Source organism: Polyodon spathula, chromosome 24, assembly GCF_017654505.1.
Source record: "Polyodon spathula isolate WHYD16114869_AA chromosome 24, ASM1765450v1, whole genome shotgun sequence".
Lineage (NCBI taxonomy): Eukaryota > Metazoa > Chordata > Actinopteri > Acipenseriformes > Polyodontidae > Polyodon > Polyodon spathula.
The window spans coordinates 18,647,069-18,668,417 of record NC_054557.1 but is presented as its reverse complement, the minus strand read 5'-3'; the positions used below and the strand labels follow the sequence as shown (position 1 = coordinate 18,668,417).

General features: G+C 53.7%; 1 protein-coding gene across 1 annotated transcript in view; it reads right to left on the bottom strand.

Moving 5' to 3' along the window:
* Positions 1–1,026: 1,026 nt before the first annotated feature.
* The window catches only part of megf8 (multiple EGF-like-domains 8), a 21,484-nt gene continuing 1,161 nt past the window's right edge, over positions 1,027–21,349 (bottom strand). Inside the window, exons 2-43 of the mRNA XM_041225699.1 lie at positions 20,685–20,962; positions 20,065–20,228; positions 19,579–19,788; positions 19,277–19,457; positions 18,847–18,929; positions 18,426–18,639; positions 18,032–18,212; positions 17,747–17,892; positions 17,277–17,405; positions 16,886–17,046; positions 16,148–16,255; positions 15,775–15,922; positions 15,516–15,679; positions 15,163–15,354; positions 14,770–14,973; positions 14,216–14,458; positions 13,967–14,085; positions 13,448–13,579; positions 13,226–13,339; positions 12,711–12,971; positions 12,410–12,594; positions 11,919–12,129; positions 11,591–11,813; positions 11,124–11,311; positions 10,777–11,014; positions 10,435–10,545; positions 10,147–10,265; positions 9,845–10,049; positions 9,483–9,654; positions 8,870–9,033; positions 8,443–8,587; positions 7,915–8,146; positions 7,581–7,710; positions 6,650–6,860; positions 6,314–6,528; positions 5,808–6,015; positions 5,539–5,707; positions 5,247–5,439; positions 4,753–4,923; positions 4,465–4,595; positions 3,511–3,643; positions 1,027–3,299 (exon numbers count right to left, since the gene is read on the bottom strand). Of these exons, the coding sequence (XP_041081633.1) occupies positions 1,878–3,299; positions 3,511–3,643; positions 4,465–4,595; positions 4,753–4,923; positions 5,247–5,439; positions 5,539–5,707; positions 5,808–6,015; positions 6,314–6,528; positions 6,650–6,860; positions 7,581–7,710; positions 7,915–8,146; positions 8,443–8,587; positions 8,870–9,033; positions 9,483–9,654; positions 9,845–10,049; positions 10,147–10,265; positions 10,435–10,545; positions 10,777–11,014; positions 11,124–11,311; positions 11,591–11,813; positions 11,919–12,129; positions 12,410–12,594; positions 12,711–12,971; positions 13,226–13,339; positions 13,448–13,579; positions 13,967–14,085; positions 14,216–14,458; positions 14,770–14,973; positions 15,163–15,354; positions 15,516–15,679; positions 15,775–15,922; positions 16,148–16,255; positions 16,886–17,046; positions 17,277–17,405; positions 17,747–17,892; positions 18,032–18,212; positions 18,426–18,639; positions 18,847–18,929; positions 19,277–19,457; positions 19,579–19,788; positions 20,065–20,228; positions 20,685–20,880 (8,526 nt within the window). The 5' untranslated portion in view covers positions 20,881–20,962 and the 3' untranslated portion in view covers positions 1,027–1,877. The remainder of the gene's footprint in view (positions 3,300–3,510; positions 3,644–4,464; positions 4,596–4,752; positions 4,924–5,246; positions 5,440–5,538; positions 5,708–5,807; positions 6,016–6,313; positions 6,529–6,649; positions 6,861–7,580; positions 7,711–7,914; positions 8,147–8,442; positions 8,588–8,869; positions 9,034–9,482; positions 9,655–9,844; positions 10,050–10,146; positions 10,266–10,434; positions 10,546–10,776; positions 11,015–11,123; positions 11,312–11,590; positions 11,814–11,918; positions 12,130–12,409; positions 12,595–12,710; positions 12,972–13,225; positions 13,340–13,447; positions 13,580–13,966; positions 14,086–14,215; positions 14,459–14,769; positions 14,974–15,162; positions 15,355–15,515; positions 15,680–15,774; positions 15,923–16,147; positions 16,256–16,885; positions 17,047–17,276; positions 17,406–17,746; positions 17,893–18,031; positions 18,213–18,425; positions 18,640–18,846; positions 18,930–19,276; positions 19,458–19,578; positions 19,789–20,064; positions 20,229–20,684; positions 20,963–21,349) is intronic.

Here is a 21,349-nt window from a genome sequence, read left to right as displayed (position 1 = left end):
AGGGAGCACCCTTTCTCTTAGGGGGGTGAAGGAGGGGGCAGTTCAGTCTCTGTGCCTCAAGCCTGCCCTGGACTGCAGGGAGCACCCTTTCTCTTAGGGGGGGGGTGAGGGAGGGAGGGAGCAGTTCAGTCTCTGTGCCTCAAGCCTGCTTAAATAAATACTAATAATTTATTTATGTGTTTATTTTAATGGGGCGCGGCTATTTTTACCTAGCAGAGACAGTAATCTTGGTGTAAAATGATTAGTTTTTTTTTGGTTTGTTTTTTAAAGATATGTTAATAACAGCGTTACTAATGACTTCTCTCTGGATTTTGACTGGAGGGAACATTGCAACGATCGCCCCTTAGTTAATAAAGCACACTTGTGCGCGGCGCGTCAAAGACAGAAGTGCGTCAAACCAACACATAGAGAAAAAATATAGAGCACGTTTTTATAACATTAACTGTTTTCATTAGTGGAGAGCACTGTAGGTGGTTGGTGGCATTATACATTGGAAACAAACAAACAAACAAAATCTTTAAATGATATACATTTTGTCCACGTGCGCTATTGACTAATTGAGAACTGGGGTTCGGGTTTAATTAACAGGTAAAATGTCGTCAGAATAGAGGTTCCAGGTAAGAGTTGGAACAAAGATCAGGAGTGGAGCAGCCCTCCAAGACTGGGAATCACTGTTACACTGCATTCACACACACACTGGACTCTCTTTTCAGTTGAACACAGTTCCTTTTTTTTTTTATTGTCTCATCTAAAACTCCAAACACGTTCTATCATACAGTACATGAGAGACAGAGGGGTGCCAATCTAAGAGATACATGATTAAAAAGTAGTGTTTCTCAGTGTGCGAGCGCTTGAGTGGCAGAATGAACAGTCTGCACAGCAGCTAGCCCCTGGCGTTACAATTACAACCAAGCAGTTTAAAAAATAAAATTAACATTAGCAGGCATTAAACTGTCCTTCATGGTTTTTCCTTTGATACAAAAACACAATAAAAAAAATAAAAAATTACAACTAAAAACGCTCTTCTGAAGGTGGCTATGATTTTTATTTTAATTTTTTTGGCAGCTTTTGAAGTTCCGAGTGCCACGCGGAGTAAACAAAAAAAAAAAAGTTTGCTATCTGTTCTGCACCCAGAATAAGAACTACAGCTCCCAGCATGCCTCGCTAACAGCAAGGGGTGATGGGAGCTCTAGTTCTTTGTATACAGTATGTAGAAATAGACAAAAAAACAACAGCAGAGTCTTGGCAGATCCTTCCTGATCACTAAAGCAGCCAGTTTAGTTCAGTTTCTGTTCTGAAGTTGTGTGAAAGCCATGCAGCTGACCTCCCAATCACTACTGTCCAATCATCAGCCTTCCTTAGGCAGGAGCAGCTACTCCCCCACCCCCTACTGTCCAATCAAAAGTCTTTATTTTCCACAAGCAGATTGCTCCCACCCACATTATTATCCACTCAGAGAGCCTGCGTTTATAACTTGGCACGCCAATCAGGAGTCTATTTCACAAGCTGAGTATTCCCAGTCAGAGTTCCAATCAGGAGTCTACTTCACAAGCAGCGTATCCCCCACTCAGTGTGTAAGAGGGGGGCGTGAGGTCTCGCCAGGATTGACAGGGTTAAAGCTGTTGGCTCAACCGAAGGATAGTCAGGGTTAAAAGCAGAATGCAATAAAATAAAGATTTACAGAATTAGCTACAAGCACTAAAAAAAAAATTTGTTCAGGTTTCGTTGAACAGGTAACACTTCATAAAGAAAAACAAAAACATTGAGATAATGAACTCCCTCAGGGCTCTGGGTGGAGAACTTTACTGAAAACGGATACAAAACATCCCCCAAATACAGGGTCAGAGGAGGGAGAACGAGGGAAGCCACTGCTCTCTCTACATGGACATGGTGGTGAGATTCTCGTGGCTCAGGAGCCTCTTCCTGGCGTGCGTGGCCCCGTGGCTCGAGGTGGCCCCGCAGTACTCCTGCAGGTTGTGTCTCAGGGTGACCAGGGCCGAGCCCAGGCAGGCCCTGTTGGGGGCCAGCGCCCCCCCTGGTAGCTGCAGCAGCACGGTGGCCACGCCCGCCATCCCGTCGTCGGTGGGCTCCAGGGTGATGGGGCCCACCTTGAAGCTGGGGTAGGAGAAGCCCATGAGCTGGGAGAGGAAGGGGTCGGAGCGGCAGAACTGCTGGTAGCTGCTGCTGTGGGGGTTGCTATGGTGATGATTATGGTGGTACTGCCGTAGAGCTTCTTGTTTCTGATAGGAAGAGGGTTTGCCTTTGTTACCCCCAATCCCGCCTCCTCCTCCTCCTCCAAGCCCCCCTTTCCCTCCTTGAGCTCTGGCAGGCAGATAGACCAAGTGGCCCCCTGCGCTCCCTCCCCCACCCTGCTGCTGAAGCAGGAGGAGGTGAGAGGAGGAGGAAGAGGAGGAGGAGGAGGAGGAAGGGGGCCGCTGCTGCTGCTGCTCGGGTTCCAAGTAGACGCTGAGCTTGGCGAACGGCCTGGACGCCATCTTGGTCATCTCCTGCAGGTGGCGCTGCTGCTCCTGCCGGAAATCCAGGAACTGCTTGACCTTCCAGAGCAAGACGCAGACCGACAGGAAGAGGAAGAAGCAGGAGAAGAACACGGAGAAGAAAACAAATAGGTCGATGTGGGCCTGGTCCTGCCGGAGGAACAGCACTCCCTGGGACTCGCCAGAACCCGCCGCCCCCCCGGTCCCCAGCAAAGCGATGTAGAAGCGGCTGGACTTCAGGGTGTGGACCTCATGGGGGTAGGTGATCACAACCCGGTCCGTCACCCCGCGCACGACGAGCACAGTGTTCTGGGAGTCCACTGTGATGTAGGTGATCAGGCCCGAGGCCCGCAGCTCTCTCACCCTGGCCAGCGAGGAGGGCTGCTGCAGGGGTTGTCCGCTGATGGAGCTGGCATTGGCGTCTCTGGCAGGGGTGCTGGCCCCTCCTCCCCCCCCTCCTCCTCCTCTGATCGGAGAAGGCTCTGTGGACGTGCTGATGTGCACGGAGTGGACGCCCGTCTTTTTGTCCACGTCGACCACGAAGGTGTCCGGGGAGTTGGACACGTAGAGCTCCACCCCCCCGAAGGTCACGTCGATGGTGACGCGGATGTCCACGTTGGTGAACTTCGGCTGGGCCGCGAAGAAGACGGTGCGGCCCCGCGGCAGGCTCTTCAGGTTGGGCTCGTGGTAGCAGTTGCTCTGGGACGTGGGGTCGAAGCAGAACTCCTGCTCCACGTTGAACTGCCGGTAGCATTGCCGCCCGTCCACCGGGCTCCCATTGAAGGAGTCCTTGCACTTGGCACACTGTCAGGGGAGGGAGAAAGAGAGGAGGGGGGGTATTAGGGGAGATGAAAGGGAGAGAACACCTTTTAAAAATCCTACGTGGAGACATTTTTCTACCATAAAACACTTCATGGCTCTCCTGACCCCTCCCTGCCTAGCTGTTGTTTGTAGCTGTCCCCCCCCCCCCCCCCACTCCTCCCTCCTCCCTCCTCACTCCTCCCTCCTCCCTCACCTGCAGCTCGTAGCAGTTCCTCTTGCTCCCGTCGCTCTGCTGGGACAGACAGGGCAGGGTCTCCGTGTTGTTCTGGCAGGGGCAGCCTGTGCCATCCACCTCACACGTGTCAGCATGACCATTACACTTACACCTGGAGAAAGGGGAGCGGCGCGGGCGGGGAGGGGGGGGGTAGGGTAACTGTAATTGTATTTACTGCAGCATCACTGTAACTACAATTGTTGTAACTCAAGATAATAACATTGTGATAGTGACTGTAACTAACAGTGATAGTGACTGTGATTGTGTTAGTGATTGTGACTGATTGTAATAGTAATCGTGATAGTGATTGTAACTGATAGTGATAGTGACTGTGATTGTGTTAGTGATTGTGACTGTGACTGATTGTAATAGTAATAGTGATTGTAATAGTGACAGTGACTGCCAGTGATTGTGTTAGTGATTGTAATAGTGATTGTAATAGTGAGTGATAGTGTTAGTGATTGTGTTAGTGATAGTGTTAGTGATTGTAATAATGTTAGTGATTGTGTTAGTGACGGTGATTGTGTTAGTGATTGTAATAATGTTAGTGATTGTGTTAGTGACGGTGATTGTGTTAGTGATTGTAATAGTGTTAGTGATCGTGTTAGTGATTGTAATAGTGTTAGTGATTGTGTTAGTGACGGTGATTGTAATAGTCTTAGTGATAGTAATAGTGAGTGATAGTGTTAGTGATTGTGTTAGTGATTGTAATAGTGTTAGTGATTGTAATAGTGATAGTGTTAGTGATTGTAATAGTGATTGTAATAGTGTTAGTGATTGTGTTAGTGATAGTAATAGTGATGGTGATTGTAATAGTGTTAGTGATAGTAATAGTGAGTGATAGTGTTAGTGATTGTAATAGTGACGGTGATTGTGCTAGTGATTGTGTTAGTGATAGTGACAGTGACTGCGACTGGCCCAACTCTCACTCACTTGCTGCACTTGCCCTCCAGCAGGAAGTACCCCGGCAGGCAGCTCTCACACTTCTCTCCAGAGCTGCTGTTCTGGCAGTTCACACAGATCACATTGTCCTCACGAGGGCCTTCCCCCACCCAGCTGGGGATCTGAAACACAGGAGAGAGTGAACCCCCAGCCCAACCCCTACCCCCACCCCATCCCAACCCTGAACCCTAACCCAAACCCACCCAGCTGGGGATCTGAAACACAGACGAGAGTGAAGCCCCAACCCCACACCCTATCATAACCCCCTCTCCCTCTCACCAGGTCTGGCTCCAGGGGGTATTTGTCCGGTTCTCTCGCGGCTCTCTTGTTCTCCTCGTGGGTGATGCAGATGTCGCTGTTGCCACGGCAATGCTCCCTGCAGGGCTTGCAGGCCCCTCCCTTCACAGCCGAGCCCACGAAGAGAGGCCGGCACTTCTCACAGTAATCCCCCTGCAGGCCGGGGTGAAAACAACAGCAGAGCGATATGAAACCCAGCGCGACATGAAACACAGTGTATGAAACGCAGCGCGATATGAAACACGGTATATGAAACGCAGTGCGATATGAATAAATGCAGCGCGATATGAATAAATGCAGCGAGATATGAAACACGGTATATGAAACCCAGCGCGACATGAAACACAGTGTATGAAACGCAGCGCGATACGAAACATGGTATATGAAACGCAGCGCGATATGAAACACACTGTATATGAAGCGCAGTGCGATATGAAGCGCAGTGCGATATGAACCGCGGCGCGCCCTGCTCCTACCATGGTGTTGTTGAAGCACTGCAGGCAGGAGTCCTGGGCAGTCACGTTGGCACAGTTGCTGTGCTTGTTGCAGTGGCACTCCACGGAGCAGTTCTCGCCCACGTAGCCGAAGTGGCACTGGCATCGATTGGGCTCCACGCAGGTGCCATTCACACAGCCCTGCGCACACACTGGCTTACACTGCCCTGTCACACTGAGAGCGAGAGGGACTGATCAATAATCAATAAAGGAGCCATTCACACAGCTCTGTCACACACTGGGGTTTGTCAGACAGACAGACACACAGACTCACTTGTGCAGCGTGTACCCGCTCTTGCAGGGACACTCGTAGCCCTGGAGTTTGTCGTTGCAGTTCTGCGTGGCGTTGCAGTCGTGGTGTCCATTCAGACACTCGTTCTCGGGAGGGCAGGACAGAAAGGCCCAGGTCCCGTTAGACTCTGTGCAGGTACCCCCACTCTCACCTGGAGAGGAGAGGAGAGGAGAGGAGAGGAGAGGCAGAATCAGCAGTGCACTAAACAACACTGACAAATCCTCAGACACGCAGACAGACGTGTTACCTACCCTGCTGGGCTCCCCCCAGCCCCCCCTGCAGGCACTGCCCCGCCCCGTTGAGCCCCCGCGCAGCGCACCAGCCGCAGCTGGGCTGGCGAATGCAGGAGGAGCACTGCTGGAGCCGGGAGCACTCTGGGGAACAGCTCTCCGATCCATTGAGCACCCGGCCACAGCGGCCAGCCACGCAAAGCAGGGGGAGGTATGAGGGACTGACACACTGACAGAGAGAGAGAGAGAGACACTGATCAATATTCAATAAATCAATCCATTCAGGAGGGGCTGACACACAGAGAGAGAGAGGCTGATCAATACAGGAGGGGCTCAGAGACAGAGACTGATCAATAACCAATACAGGAGGGTCTGAAGCACAGAGAGAGACAGACAGAGGGAGAGAGAGAGCGACTTGTTGTGAGATAAGAGGGGAGCGTCAGTTTGCATTTCACTATAAAATGGGGAGAGTGTATGAGAAGGAGAGGGAGATAGAAGGCAGGCAGGGGACAGGGTCTGCTCGTTACCTGGCTGAGAGACAGGCTCCACAGGCAGCGCCTCCAGCCCCCGTCAGCCCCCTTGGAGCCCAAGCACTCCCTGCAGGAGCTGTGCTGGTGGCAGGGGGTGGGGCAGGGCCGGGGGGGCGAGGACTCCACCGGCATTGGAGACATGTTGAGCAGGGAGTGGCTGAAACACGTCCAGTCATGGGAGGGGGTCACACTGAGGATACGACGGGTCTCCCCTAGAGAGGAGGGAGGGAGGGAGGAAGAGATATAACAAACACTGGTCTGCTTGACTCGGTCTCTTCTAGTTTCAGTAACACTGATGGCAGCCTCTCCCCTCCCCAGCCCCGCCTCTCTCACCCGTGCGTTTGAACTGCCGTGTCCACATGCACTTGCCCGACGCAGTGCACTTGGGGCAGTCAGAGGCCTCGCAGTTGATCTCCGAGCAGTTGCCCGCTGTGAAGATCTCGCGCTGGTTGATGCGGCAGTCGTTCTCCAAGGTGCAGCTCCCCTCCCGGCCGATGCAGGCCCCCTCGGGGCAGTTAGTGCACCACTTGCACTGCTGAACCAGCTGAGGGGGTAATAACCATGGCAGATTAGCAGATATTAGCAGAGACAGCCAGAGAGATTAGCAGAGATTAGCAGAGATAGCCAGAGAAATTAACAGAGATTAGCACACACAGAGACTGAGAATATCAAGGAATACAACACAGATAACTATCAATACAAAACTGAGGAGAACCAACAATAACCTTCAATACTACCCTTAAAAAAAGTTTACCCCTCTGTGTTTACCCCTGCGCACTTAACAGTTTACCTGCTGTGCCTGTTTATGAAACTACTTTACCAGACCTCTCTGTGCTTTACAATGCTTCCCTATGCTTTACCAGACCTCTCTGTGCTTTACAATGCTTCCCTATGCTTTACCAGACCTCTCTGTGCTTTACAATGCTTCCCTATGCTTTACCAGACCTCTCTGTGCTTTACAATGCTTCCCTATGGTTCACCAGACCTCTGTGCTTTACAATGCTTCCCTATACTTTACCAGACCTCTCTGTGCTTTACAATGCTTCCCTATGCTTTACCAGACCTCTCTGTGCTTTACAATGCTTCCCTATGCTTTACCAGACCTCTCTGTGCTTTACAATGCTTCCCTATGCTTTACCAGACCTCTCTGTGCTTTACAATGCTTCCCTATGCTTCACCAGACCAAAAAACGGAGAAGATTTATTTAAGGGTTGCTCCGAGCTGTCTCTGTTTTCTCAGGCCTGTTGGCTTTGGGGGTGCTCACCTGTGTGGAGGGCAGGCTTGTGGTTTTGGGGTGTCGGGCGAGACACTCACTGCAGGTGCGCAATCTGCGGCACTCATCCGGAGAGCGAGGCGCGGGGAGACACTGAGACTGCCCTGTACTGCACCCCAATCTAGAGAGAGAGTTAATACACACAGTGACACACGCAGAGGAGGGAGTAGTTGTGTAGTGTAGTTGTATATCTGTGTAGTTGTGTAGCTGTGTAGTTGTACAGCTGTGTAGGTATGTAGTTGTGTAGTTGTATAGCTGTGTAGTTGTATAGCTGTATAGGTATGTAGTTGTGTAGTTGTATAGCTGTGTAGTTGTACAGACTCACCGGTCGGCCGTGTCTGCTGACACGCAGCTCTCTCTGCACCATACACAGCTCCCACTGCTCTGGTTGCAGGAGCTGGCTGTGGCCAGGACCAGGCAGGGGTCCGAGGGCAGGGTGAGGGTCAGCATGCGCCCCAGCGCGACCCCGTTGAACCCTCCGCACAGGAAGAGGCGCCCCCCCGCCACAGCCATGGCGGGAGAGACAGAGGGGTCAAGAGGCATGCCCTGCCAGGACTCTGAGAGGAGAGAGGGAGAGGGTCAAGAACAGCACTGCACAAGAACCAAATATCATGGGATTATCTTTGCTGTGGTTCTTGTTTAGATGCGTCTCGGTGTGTCTGTGTGTGTGCATCGTGGACAACGCACCTGCTTTGATGGGCTGCACCCAGGTGTTGCAGTTGATCTGGTACAGCAGCACTGTGTCAGTGTGTCTCTGTGTGTCTCAGTACCTGGCTGGCTGGGCTGCACCCAGGTGTTGCAGTTGATCTGGTACAGCAGCACTGTGTCAGTGCGTCTCTGTGTGTCTCAGTACCTGGCTGGCTGGGCTGCACCCAGGTGTTGCAGTTGATCTGGTACAGCAACACTGTGTTGCTGAACTCTTCCTGCTCAGTGCGCCCCCCCACGATCACCATGGTGTCACGGAAGAGAGCCGCCACGTGGAGGAAACGAGACAGCGGCTAAGAGAGAGGAGGGAGAAAGGGTACTATACAATACAGAAACACAGCTAGGATTACACTGTTTATTAAGGGGGTGTGTGTAGGGTACAGGGTGCAGTGTGTAGAGTACAGTGTGTAGTGTGCAGGATGCAGTGTATAGTGTGCAGAGTTCAGTGTGCAGGTTGCAGTGTATAGTGTGCAAGGTGCAGTGTATAGTGCGCAGTGTATAGTGTGCAGGATGCAGTGTGCAGGTTGCAGGATGCAGTGTATAGTGTGCAGGATGCAGTGTGCAGGGTACATTACCTTCTTGCCCTGCGAGGGGGAGAGCAGGCTCCAGGTCAGGTTGGGGTGGAAGAGGCTGTAGAGCTCAGCAGATGGAGCCACGGATCCCACGTGGAAGCGATAGCCTCCGAACAGGAACAGCGCGTCCGTGCCCTCGTGGTACACGGCAGAGTGACCGTACAGACCTGCGCGGACAGCGAGGCAGCGGTTATAAAACAGAACCTCCGCGGAGAGCCTCTGTGGTGAATTCACTCAGGAGGATGAAGCCAGGTTCTCCCGTCACCTCCTCACTCCTGGAAACGTTACACAGTGCCGAGCGGACACGCCCGCCCACTTCATCAGGGGCGGAAACTAGTCACCCACTCCAGGTTTTACTACCAGCCCCCAGCACATCCATTGTTCGAGTCCACACAGAAAATATCCCTATGATTTTCTATAAGAGACCAATACAACTTAATTCAGAGATCAGAAGGGATGGCAATAACACAGCTATTGCACAGCAGTCTCCCTCACTCCAGGTTGTATTACCAGGAGACTGAGCGGTAGTTAGCGACTGGTTGCACTTGGAACAGTGTAATAACTAATTTCTATTGTAATTAGAAGGTCTTCAAGGGTGTAGTTGCTGCTGTCTTACCAGTAGGGGGCGTCCCAGTCTGCAGCCCCACGGTCCAGTTCCCAGTCTCCAGGTTGAACTCCAGCAGCTTGTTGTTGAACCCGTGCTCAGGGGAGTACCCGCCAATCAGCAGCAGGGAGCGGCCACGAAGCACTGTCAGGGTGTGACCTGCCACCGGGGGGAGCAGGAGAGACTGTACCAAATAGGAGAGGGAAGAGGCGGGAGGAGGGGGGGGGGGGGGGGTCACCCAATGTCTCAGTATCCCTGCTCTCCCACTCCCTCCCCCTTGACTCTCTCTCATTCCTCCCTGCCTCCCTATCCATCCCACTCCCTCTCATTCCCCCCCTCTTTCCCTATCCACCCCTCCTTCCCCTCTCTCTTACATTCTCTTGTCTCCACTGCAGTGTCACCAAGTTGAGGCTCCACATGTCTGAGGCCACGCCCCCCTGCGTGAGCCCGCCCGTCACGAACATGGCGTTCTGATTGGCCACGAAGGCGGCCGCGTGGAAGTAGCGAGGGGCGGGGCCGGGGCCGCCGTCAGCTGTGCTGGTGAGCATCTGAGTCCAGCGACGATCGGAGATCGAGTACCTGAGAGAGAGAGAGAGAGAGATTAGTTTACTATAAACATTGACACACACACACACAGAGGTTTTCTGGATGAAAGGAGAGTCCCAGTCCTCCCTACCTGTAGACATTTCCCAGAATGCCCTCCCGCAGAGACAAGCCCCCAAAGAGCCACAGCGTGGAGTCGGGCCCTTCGACCAGAGAATGAGCGAACCTCTGCAGGAACCGGTGAGCCTGGTTCTGAAAGCGAGAGAAAAGGAGAGACAAGGAGAGAAACAGTGAGAGAGAGAGAGAAGACAATGATAAAAGGGAAGGAGAGAAGAATAAACTTGATCTCCAGTTAATGAAAGGTAGAAGCGCAGGGTGAAGCAGGACTTTCCTGCAGTGCCGTGACGGCAGCGTGCCTCACCGTGGTGCGCTGTGGGTCTATCAGCGTCTCCCAGACCATCTTGGAGGAGTTCACTGGAAGAGAGCAGTCCGACCCAGCGAAGCCCTCTGAGCAAACACACCCCCCCAGACTCTGAAACACAGAGAGAGAGAGAGGAGACAGGGTTACTAGCACACAGGAACACACACAGAGACACAGGGTTACTAACACACAGGAACACACACACACCCCCCCCCAGACTCTGAAACACAGACAGGGTGCGTGAGAGCGAGAGGAGACAGGGTTACTAACACACAGGAACACACAGGACCACACACACACGCATACTCCCAGACTCTGACACACAGGCTCTGTGATACTCACTGTGTTGCAGGCTCCTCGTCCCTGGCTCTCCCCACACTCCCCAGGACACACCTCCAGGGAGCAGTCAGGGCCGGCAAAGCCACTCACACACACACACCCCCCCTCCCTGCAGCGCTGAGCTGGGGGGCAGCCCGGGGGGGCACAGCGCCGCACACGCAGGGAGGCGTTGAACCCCACAGGGGAGAGCGGCCAGGGGCTGTCAGTCATGTTCACCTCGAAATACACCGCGTGGTCGGGACTAGAGAGGGAGGGGAGGGGGGGGGGGGGGGGGAGTGGAGGGGGGAGAGAGTGGTTGAGAGGGACACACAGATGTTAAAACTGGTATGTTTATTTTGCCAACTTAATACAATTCTTTTGTTGTTGTTTTTTCAATGAAACTGTTTATTTGGGTTGCTAGGTTACCTGAGGCAGCAGCCACTGTGATTGGCTCCTTCCAGCCCGTCCCACAGAATGCACCAATCAGGTTGCGGTCGGAGCGCAGCACCCCGTCACTGAGGAACTCTGGGAGCCCATCAAACACATAGACATAGTTACTCTGAGAGAGAGGGGGAGAGAGAGAGAGAGAGAGAGAGAGAGAGAGAGAGAGAGAGAGAGAGAGAGAGAGAGAGAGAGAGAGGCATTAGAATGGAGCCCAAACGCTGGTCTGCTTGACTCGGTCTCTTCTAGTTTCAATAACACTGATGAAGGCACTAGAGCCCAAATGCTGGTCTGCTTGACTCGCTCTCTTCTAGTTTCAATAACACTGATGAAGGCACTAGAGCCCAAATGCTGGTCTGCTTGACTCGCTCTCTTCTAGTTTCAGTCACACACTCACAGTGCAGTTTGTGTTGATATCTGGCTGGATCGTCAGGCTCATGCTGGGGCACTGGCTCTCTCCAGAGCAGGGCTGCAGGTGGCTGGAGGCTGACAGGACCCACAGGCAGTAAGACAGCCCCCTCTCGGAGACCCCCAGCCCCCTCGCAGAGCCCAGCGCCATGGAGGTCACATTGGGGAGGAACACGCGCCCCCCACACTCCAGGTAACAGGTACCGTTATTCCTGAGAGAGAGAGAGGAAGGAGTCTCACAGTCACACACAACTAGGGAGGAGAAAGAGGAAAGAGACACACGCAGTCTCGCCCCCTCGCCGGGGGGTCTCTCTCACCGGGGGTCCCCATAGTGTCCGGTCACACACTTCTCGCAGTGCTGCCCCTCGGTGGCGTCTCCGCAATAGCACACGCCCCCGCTCCCCTCGCAGAATCCCAGTTCCTCCACTCCGTGACCGTTGCAGGCACACTGGGAGCAGCCCCCCCGCTCCACAGCACTGCCGAAACTGCCGGGCCGGCACAGCTCACACCGCTCCCCCTGCGTCCAGTCTGAGAGGGGAGGGGGAGAGAGAAGAGAGGAGAGAGGAGATGGGCAAGAGAGGAGAAGAGAGATGCAAGTTAATCTGTTCAGTTCACACTGTCTCTCTTGAATATAAATTAATTTGTGAAACACACACGTAAGTATAATGACAGAAGACCGCAGCTTTGTGTGCGTTAATAAGAATGTTCTCACACACACACACACACACTCACACACACACAGACAGAGAGACACACACACACACACACACACACACAGACAGAGAGACACACACACAAACACACTCACCTTGGCAGTGGTCGCAGACCCCCAGTCCAGTCTCGCAGGTGCTGTGGAAGTTGCAGCCGCAGTCCAGCTCACACTCCACTCCGCTCTGCTCCACCGCGCTGCTGTTGGAGGTCCAGCCCAGCTCACACTGGCACAGATAGTCCGGGGGCCCACTGCACTGCCCGTGCACACACTCGTTATAGCAGCTGAGAGAGGAGAGGAGCGGAGAGGGGAGAGAGGAGGTTACACAAAGCTCTACACTAGAGCTGCACGAACAGATCATCTGATTATTCGGATGAAGCTCTCCCCCTCCCTCACTCACGTGCGGTTACAATGCTGAACCCCGTCCCCGGTGTAGCCGCGGTGGCAGTGGCACTGGTAGGAATCCGGGGTGTTGTGGCAGGAGGCGGAGGGGTGGCAGGCGTGGAGCCCCAGCCGGCACTCGTCCACGTCCGGGCAGCTGCGGTAGGACCAGAGCGCCGGCTCCCAGGGGGGCAGGGAGGGGTGCGACGCAGACACTGCCGCGGAGCAATTCGGGAAGCCAGCTGGGTCACGCAGCCCGGAGTAACCACCGTGCAGACACCTGGGGAGAGGAGGAGGGAGGAGAGGAGAGGAGAGGAGGAGAGAGGGGGGAGGAGAGAGAGCCGACAGCAGGACGCGAGTGAGAATAGAACTTCTCTTCCCTGTGAATAGCGCCTCCCTCACCTGCCGATAGCAGTGTGCGACAGTGTGAATAGCGCCTCCCTCACCTGCCGATAGCAGTGTGCGACAGTGTGAATAGCGCCTCCCTCACCTGCCGATAGCAGTGTGCGACAGTGTGAATAGCGCCTCCCTCACCTGCCGACAGTGGGGTTGTCCTGGTTTCCACACCAGCCACACTCGAAGTTCTGCAGGCAGTCCTGACAGGAAGCGTGCCGAGAGCAATCCAGACACTGAGGCGCCGAGTGCACGCTGAGAGAGGGAGGAGACAGGGTTAAAACACCGATGAAGGCACTAGAGCCCAAACGCTGGTCTGCTTGGCTCGCTTGAGCAGGCGGTTGGCCCCGTCTTAAAGCTCACCTGTCGTACCAGTCCCTGCACTCTCCGAAGGGGAACTTGGTGAGATACGCGGCGAAGAAGAAGCAGCTCTGAGCAGACTGACACCACGCACACTGACTGGAGTTAGAGAGGCACTCCCCACAGGACCTGCGTCTGAGATAGACGGGGAGAGAGACAGAGAGCAGTGTTACTCTATTACTGGTTGCAATGACAGTGTATTTAGTCTCTCCGAGGTCTAGTCTCTCCCTGGTCCTGTGCACTGGTCTAGTCTCTCCCTGGTCTAGTCCCTCCCTGGTCCTGTGCACTGGTCTAGTCCCTCCCTGGTCCTGTGCACTGGTCTAGTCTCTCCCTGGTCCTGTGCACTGGTCTAGTCTCTCCCTGGTCCTGTGCACTGGTCTAGTCTCTCCCTGGTCCTGTGCACTGGTCTAGTCTCTCCCTGGTCTAGTCCCTCCCTGGTCCTGTGCACTGGTCTAGTCTCTCCCTGGCCCTGTGTACTGGTCTAGTCTCTCCCTGGTCCTGTGCACTGATCTAGTGTCTCACTGGTTGCACTGTTTGGGGCAGCTCTCTGCGTTTCGGATTGACCCCTCCACTCGACCCCTCCGGCTGCACAGGAAATCTCCCTTCTTGTTGCCGCTGATCTGCCACTCGCAGTACGGGTCCTGCAGAAGGACAAAATACAAAACACAACACCAGCCTGTCAGTGAGAGTCTCCTCTCTGTGCTGCATTCAGAGTCCCTGTAGTCCTCTCTCACTCTCACTCACACACACACTCTCCTCTCCTGCTCTCACCGTGCTACAGGAGCCACAGTCCCTGTACTCATCGCACAGCACACAGTTTCCAGGTGTCAGGATGAGCTGCATTTCCCCTCCCGCACACTGGGTGGTGCTGCTGTGCACCGGGTCAACGCGCGGCAGGCAGGAGCTGCTCTGGGAGCACCAGCCGCAGGCCTGGTCTGCCAGGCAGGCAAGGCAGGAGGGGTAACGAGAGCAGGAGCCGGAGAGGAAGGGTTCCAGGAACAAGAACGAGATCTCCTGCAACAGAGACAAAATTAAAAATCATAAAACACAGGCAGGGTGCAGGGTGCAGTGTACATGGGGCAGTGTGCAGGGTGCAGGGTGTAGGCTGCAGGATGCAGTGTGTAGGGTGCAGTGTGTATGGGGCAGTGTGCTGTGTGTAGGGTGCAGGGTGCAGTCTGTAGGGTGCAGGGTGCAGTGTACAGTGTGCAGGGTGCAGTGTGTAGGGTGCAGGGTGCAGTCTGTAGGGTGCAGGGTGCAGTGTACAGTGTGTAGGGTGCAGTGTGTAAGGTGCAGTGTGCTCTGTACAAGGTTCAGGGTGCACTCACGCTGCCCCCCGGCACCCCGGTCCTGTTCCAGGTCAGGGTCAGCTCGCTCGTCTGCCCGTTCCCCGAGTTGTTCAGGTACCCCTCGATCTGCACGGCGTACTTGTTCCCGCGCTCCAGGTTCTGGAACAACTGCTCCCCCCCAGAACGCTCCAGACGCAGACTCATCTTATCCTGCTGCACTGCCCAGCGACCCAGCTCCTCCGACTGAAGAGGAGAGAGGAGACACGGGAGAGGAGATTACTAATCATTATTATCATAGGCGTCAATTTCCCAGTGACCCAGCTCCGCAGACTGGGAACCTCACTGGCTGAGACAATCCAATAACAGGTATAATGAATTATTATACTGTATTATACCAGTATTGACAATGTAGTGCACTGGGGTTTCCCTCACCGGCTCCACAGTGTTGGGGCCCTTGCCGATCCGCGCTGCCACATACAGCCTCTGGACCCGGGCCCACACCGACACCACGTCCCCCGGGCCAGGGCTGCTCCACAGCGGGTGGATGAAGCCCTTGAAGGCCAGAGTCACGTCCATCTCAGTGGAGGGGTTCAGAGTGATGGAGGTGCTGCGCACGATAGACACCTGGGAAGACAGAGAGAAAGAGAGAAAGAGAGAGAGAGAGAGAGAGAGGTTAGAGAGAAGAGGTGGAGAGGGGGGAGAGATTAGAGAGCCTGCTCAGAGTCGCAGAGAGACAGGGGAGAGGAGGGACTGCAAAAAGGGGTCCGATTGTCCGTGGTCCTGACCTTGTCGGGCTGCGAGTCGTTGCGCGGGTTTTGGAAGGTGAGCAGGTGGATGCCGGGGGCACGGTTGTCTCTCTGGCAGTCCTCCAGCGAGGTGATGAAGCGAGTCTTCTCTCCCCACCATCCGTACGCTCTGGAGATCTGATCCACACGACAGGATGAGGACTCTGAAACACACAGGGAGAGACACGGGGACACAGTCAGGGAGGGAGAGAGACAGAGATACACACAAACACACACACACACACACACTCACACTCACCTGTCACAGGCATGCAAGTCTCGTTCTGGACGCACCAGCCGAATTCCCCGGGAGCCTGGGGCAGGGAGTCTGAGCGCCCGCTGAACACCAAACAGGACTGGCAGTCAGACAGGAAGCGAGCCAGACCCAGGCAGCCTGCACTGCCACACTGTGGACAGGAGGACACACTGCAGGTCAGACTGGATATATTATACTGACAAGACAGGGGGAGAGCATGGCTGGCATGGAGAGACAGAAACCTGCAGTTCAGCTATTTATTATTACAAAAAAAAAAAAAAAAAAAAAAAAAGGAAAAATAATGATGTGCACAAAGTAGAAGAATAAAGAGAGAGAGAGAGAGGAGAGAGACACACAGAGAGACCGAGAGACTCACGCCACTGTCGCGCTGGTAGGATCTGCAGCCCCCCCCACACCAGCTGCACTCAGGGTTCCTGGAACAGGAGCTCTCCTCAGAATACATGGAGCAGTAATCCAACTGGTGCTGCACGAGAGAGAGAGAGAGGCTGGGTCAGTGCACAGGGGCAGGGGGCATGTTAATAAAGCTAATAAGAGGCAAGACAATGGGTTCGAAAGATGGTCAGCGCTTCTTTAAATGGTTGACTGAATGAAGGAGCAGTAAGCCATGAAGGGCAGGTTAGTACAGGCTTGTTGTCAGGGTGACAAGGGGCCTGTTGTCTGACAAACAGACTAACACCCCCCCCCCCCCCCCCCCCCCCCCCCCCGCGCACACACTGAACCAGCAAGCGAGACTGGGAGAGGGTAGGGGTCACTGAGTACACCTGAACAAGGAGTGATTTTAACAGAACAGTCAATCCTACTCACTATCACCACAGTGAAACAACACTGAAGAGAGGTTTGACCCAGTCCTGGTTTCACTGGGAGTTTAAAAGACATGCCTGAGCTTGTTAGCTAGACACACTGGGGGCTGATCAAGCTAGTAGTAAAACCTGGACTGGGTGACACTGCAGTGCGATAGGAGTCTGATTTCTATCCCTGGAATACCAGAATCTAATGGGAGTCAACTGGGACAAGCTTCTAATTATATAATCATTATACACACACACACACACACACACACACGGCGCGCTGCCCTTCGCCCGCACGTTCTTACATTTTGCACGAGGATCTGCTGCACGAAGATCGGAACCTTGTACGCGACCAGGTCGCCCCGCGGAGTGCCGCTGTAACCGCCGGCGACCAGCAGCACGTTCTCATTGGTCAGGGCTGCCACGTGGGCGTAGCGGCCACTCCCAGCTCTGCGGGACTCGCGACCTGAGAGGGGGAGAGGAAACGAAAGACAGAAAGAAAATTATATAAAAACAGACCGACAAACACACACACACATACACACACACACACACACACACAGACAAACAAAGAGTCAGAGACACACACAGACCAACAGTGACACAGACAGTCAGAGAGATAGAGAAACACACACGCACACACACACTCCAGCCCACACACTCACTGCCTGACACACGCACAGCGCCCCCTCTCACCCTCACGGCTCTGCAGCAGCATCCTGGTCAGCTCGTCGGCGGAGCTCCACTGATGGCAGCCCAGGTGATAGAAGATGATCTCCTCGTCATAGCACTTCTCCTCGTGGTAGTGGATGTGCACGTTCCCACCTGCGGGGGGTGACAGAGGGGGGGCGGTGAGCACCGGGGCAGCCGTTCACCAGCATGCAATCTGACAGCACAGGGAGACCAGCAACAAAGACTCTCCCGCCCCCCTGCCGTACGCCACTGCACACTTTCCCAGTGCATGGATGGGAATAAGACTCCCGTTGCACAGCGGTTGGATCCATTCCTGGTTTCACTAGGAGTTTAATAATAAGACACACCTGAGCTTGTTAGCTAGACACACTGGGGGCTGATCAAGCTGGTGGTAAAACCTGGACTGGGAGACACTGCTGTGCAATAGGAGTCTGATTGCCATGCCTGCTCCTCTCCCCTCCTCCCTCTCTCACCGTACACCACCATGTAGTCCCCGATCACAGTGGCCGAGTGGAAGGCTCTCTCTCGCGGTCCGCTGGTCGGGTATCGCGATCGGAACGTGGTCCAGTAGCGCTGATCCACGTGGAAGGAATCCGTGGTGTTCACACGCACGCTGAACCTGGTTATCATTATTATATATAAAACACAATTATAATGATCGACACACCTTCTGTATATTAATAATAATTATATTATTATTATTATTATTATTATGCACAAACAAAACACAACCTACTAATATTTAAACTGTCTCTGACCTGGCGGTTGATGGCCGGTGCCCACCGTACACCAGCAGGGTCCGGGAGGGGGGGTAGAACACCATGGAGTGCCCGGCGGCTGCAGGAGCCTTCCCCCCCGCCGGCTGGACCCTCTCCCAGTGAGGAGAGAGCAGAGAGAACCGGTACAGCTCAGAGGAGAAGAGGTCTTCCACACTGCGACCTGGGAGAGGAAAGGAGAGAGAGAGAGACACAGAGGGTCAATACACACTTACGCACTCCCTCACTGACGCCCTCCTCTGATCTCTATCGGTTCACTTGCAAAATGAAAGAGATCAGAGGAGATGAGATCACAGTCAAGCTACAGTAAACTCATCAGTTTAATTTAGCAATTTCTCCTCCCGGCCACTAGGCGGGGCGCAACACTCGCGCTCACCTCCGAACACGTAGAGGTGCTCATCCACCACTGCTGACGCGTGATTGGCCAGCCTGGGGGCCCCGGGGGACTCAGATTGGCTCAGCTGGCTCCAGGAGTCTGCCATGGGGCTGTACTGCCAGACGTCGCCAGCCAATGAGCCATCAGAGAGCTGCCCTCCGAATATCACCATGGTCCCCGCCCACTGAACCGCTGTGTGGGAGTGCCTGGCAGCCTGGAGACGGAAAGAGACAGACACACAGACAAAGAGACACATATTTAATCAGACAGAAACACAGACAGACAAGAAGCTGAGGCATTACTGGTCTGCTTGACTTACTCTCTTCTAGTTTCAATAACACTGATGAAGGCACTAGAGCCCAAATGCTGGTCTGCTTAAACGGCACTGGTTTTGCTGGTAGTGGTGTTAATGGTCTCTTACCGGCCCACGGGCTCTCTCCTCCCAGCGGTTGGAAGTGAAGTTGTACGTGACCAGATCTCCCAGGGCCTGGTTCAAATCGAAACCTGCGACACAGAAACACGACCAAGTCAAACCGGATGAGACGCCAAAACAGAGGCCCCACTGGAAGCGACTCTGCAGCAGCAGCAGCAGTTGACGATGAAGCAGAGTTAGCTCCCTTAGTCTCTGAAAGTCGCTTTGGATAAAATCGTCTGCTAAACGACTATTAATAATAAATAAAACAGCGATCATCACAAACCCACACAGCTGTTTCTTCCCCCGTTTCACTCTGAATCTGCCCTGATCCACACCAGTGACCCGCACCTGATGGTCAGCGCCTTTGTTTCAGTGGAGAGCTCGGTCCGGACAGTCGAATGACCGGTCCGCGTGGCTCTAACGGTGTCAGACTCACCTCCGAAGACGTAGAGTGCGTTGGTGGTGTTGATGAAGACTCCGGCAGCCGCAGTGCGAGGCGAGAAGGTGCTGTCTCCTGAACTCACCGTGTACCAGCTCCCCGCGCCCTGGTTATCATTCAGAGAGAGATCACAGCTCTGCGCTAGGAAGCCAGAGTCACACCGACACCGGCCGGACTGCTAGAGAGAGAGAGAGAGAGATCACAGCTCTGCTCTACAAAGCCAAAGTCACTGACACTGGAGAGACTGCTAGAGAGAAGAGAGAGGAGAAAGAGAGGAGGGTGTCTGCCTGCAGTCTCACCTGGTCGCAGGTCCCGTGCAGGCTGCAGTTGGCCCCGCAGGCAGGCAGGCTGCACCCCTCCCCTGCCCAGCCCGGCAAGCAGTCACAGCGGCCCGAATCCGGACTGCACACCCCGTGCCCGGAGCAGTCCCGCGGGCACAGCGAAAACGAGAAGGAGGCGTTGAACCCAGACAGGTTATAGTTAGCATCGCTGAACAGGTGCAGCAGCATCTATACAGAGAGGGGGAGAGGGGAGAGTTTGTGTTGGTCGCTGTTCTGCACAGTCTAAAGAAAACAGGAAAATATGCAACAGGAGTCAGTGGATATTACATCTCTAAATGGCTCTAAATACATGCAAAATGCTTATGGAAACATTCCATAAGCCCCACCCCACCCCCACAATGATTTCCAAAGTAGGAAGGAGCAGCCTCATGCATATTATAAAGTGTCAGTCAGGGTCAGGGTCCCCGATATTTGATCCCGTGCTCGTCCCAGCGTGACTCGGACCTTTCCAGACTTGGCCTCGATGAGCTCAGGCAGGGTGCTGCCGCTCAGACTGGCCAGCAGGGGGCTGTCGTACGAGTCGCCGTCGTAAACAAACAGGTAGTCGTAGGTGCACTCCGTCTCCATGTAGGTGAAGGACAGCACGATGCCGTACCTGCTGCTGGGGGGGGGGAGAGGGGGAGAGGGGGAGAGGGGAGAAGGACAAAGGCATTAGCTGAAACACTGATCTAATCGACTCAGTCTCTCCTATTTGCAATAACTCTGATGAAGATACTAGTCTCTAGCCTGTACTCTAAATACATAAACAAATAGATAGATAGACATAGATACACAGATAGATAAGATACACAGAGAGATAGAGACAGACAAACACACAGATAGATATATAGACAGATAGATAGACACACAGATAGATAGACAGAAAGATAGATGGATGGATGATAGGACACAGATAGACAGATAGCTAGCTAGATAGGATAGATGATAGGACACAGACAGATAGATAAATAGATAGACAGATAGATAGAGATAGAGATAGGAAACAAACAGATAGATAGATAGATGGACAGATAGATACATGTTGTCGATTCTATTTCTATTTGTCTAAATCCGGCCGCACTCACCCTCAATCAGCCACTCGCAGTTCCCATTGACAGAGTAATTCCCCGGCCCGTCAGTCACGTAGCCTGGGGGTCCATTCAGAACCTGCCTCTTCCCTTTGCAGTCCCCAGCCCAGGCCCCCGGGGGCCACACGCACAGCAGGGCCAGCAGGAGGGGGGGCCCCAGGCCCAGGGGCCTTCCCAGGGGGGGTACACGCATCGTCAGAGCCACGCAGAGAGGGGCCAACAGAAGGAAACAGAGACAGCACTGCAGCCAAGAGATATCAAGAGCTGGGCCACACCTGACAGAGACAGCGATAAATTCAAATACAATTCAGTTGAAATACAAATACAATTCAATTAAAATACAACCTCAATGCGCAGTGAAGTAGGGATAAGCAGAATCAGCTAAGCAGCTAATTATTAAAACAGAGTTTTCAGCCTATCAACGACTTCTCTTCTTTACAAAGTATTGCACATGTATTATACACCCTCTCATAGAAAATCATGGAAATAAGACTCCCGCTGCAGAGCAGTCTGATCCATTCCTGGTTTCACTAGGAGTTTAATAATAAGACACACCTGAGCTTGTTGCCTAGACACACTGGGGGCTGATCAAGCTGGTAGCAAAACCTGGACTGGGTGACACTGCTCTGAATTCAGGTGTACAGCTTTAATGAGATCTTTAA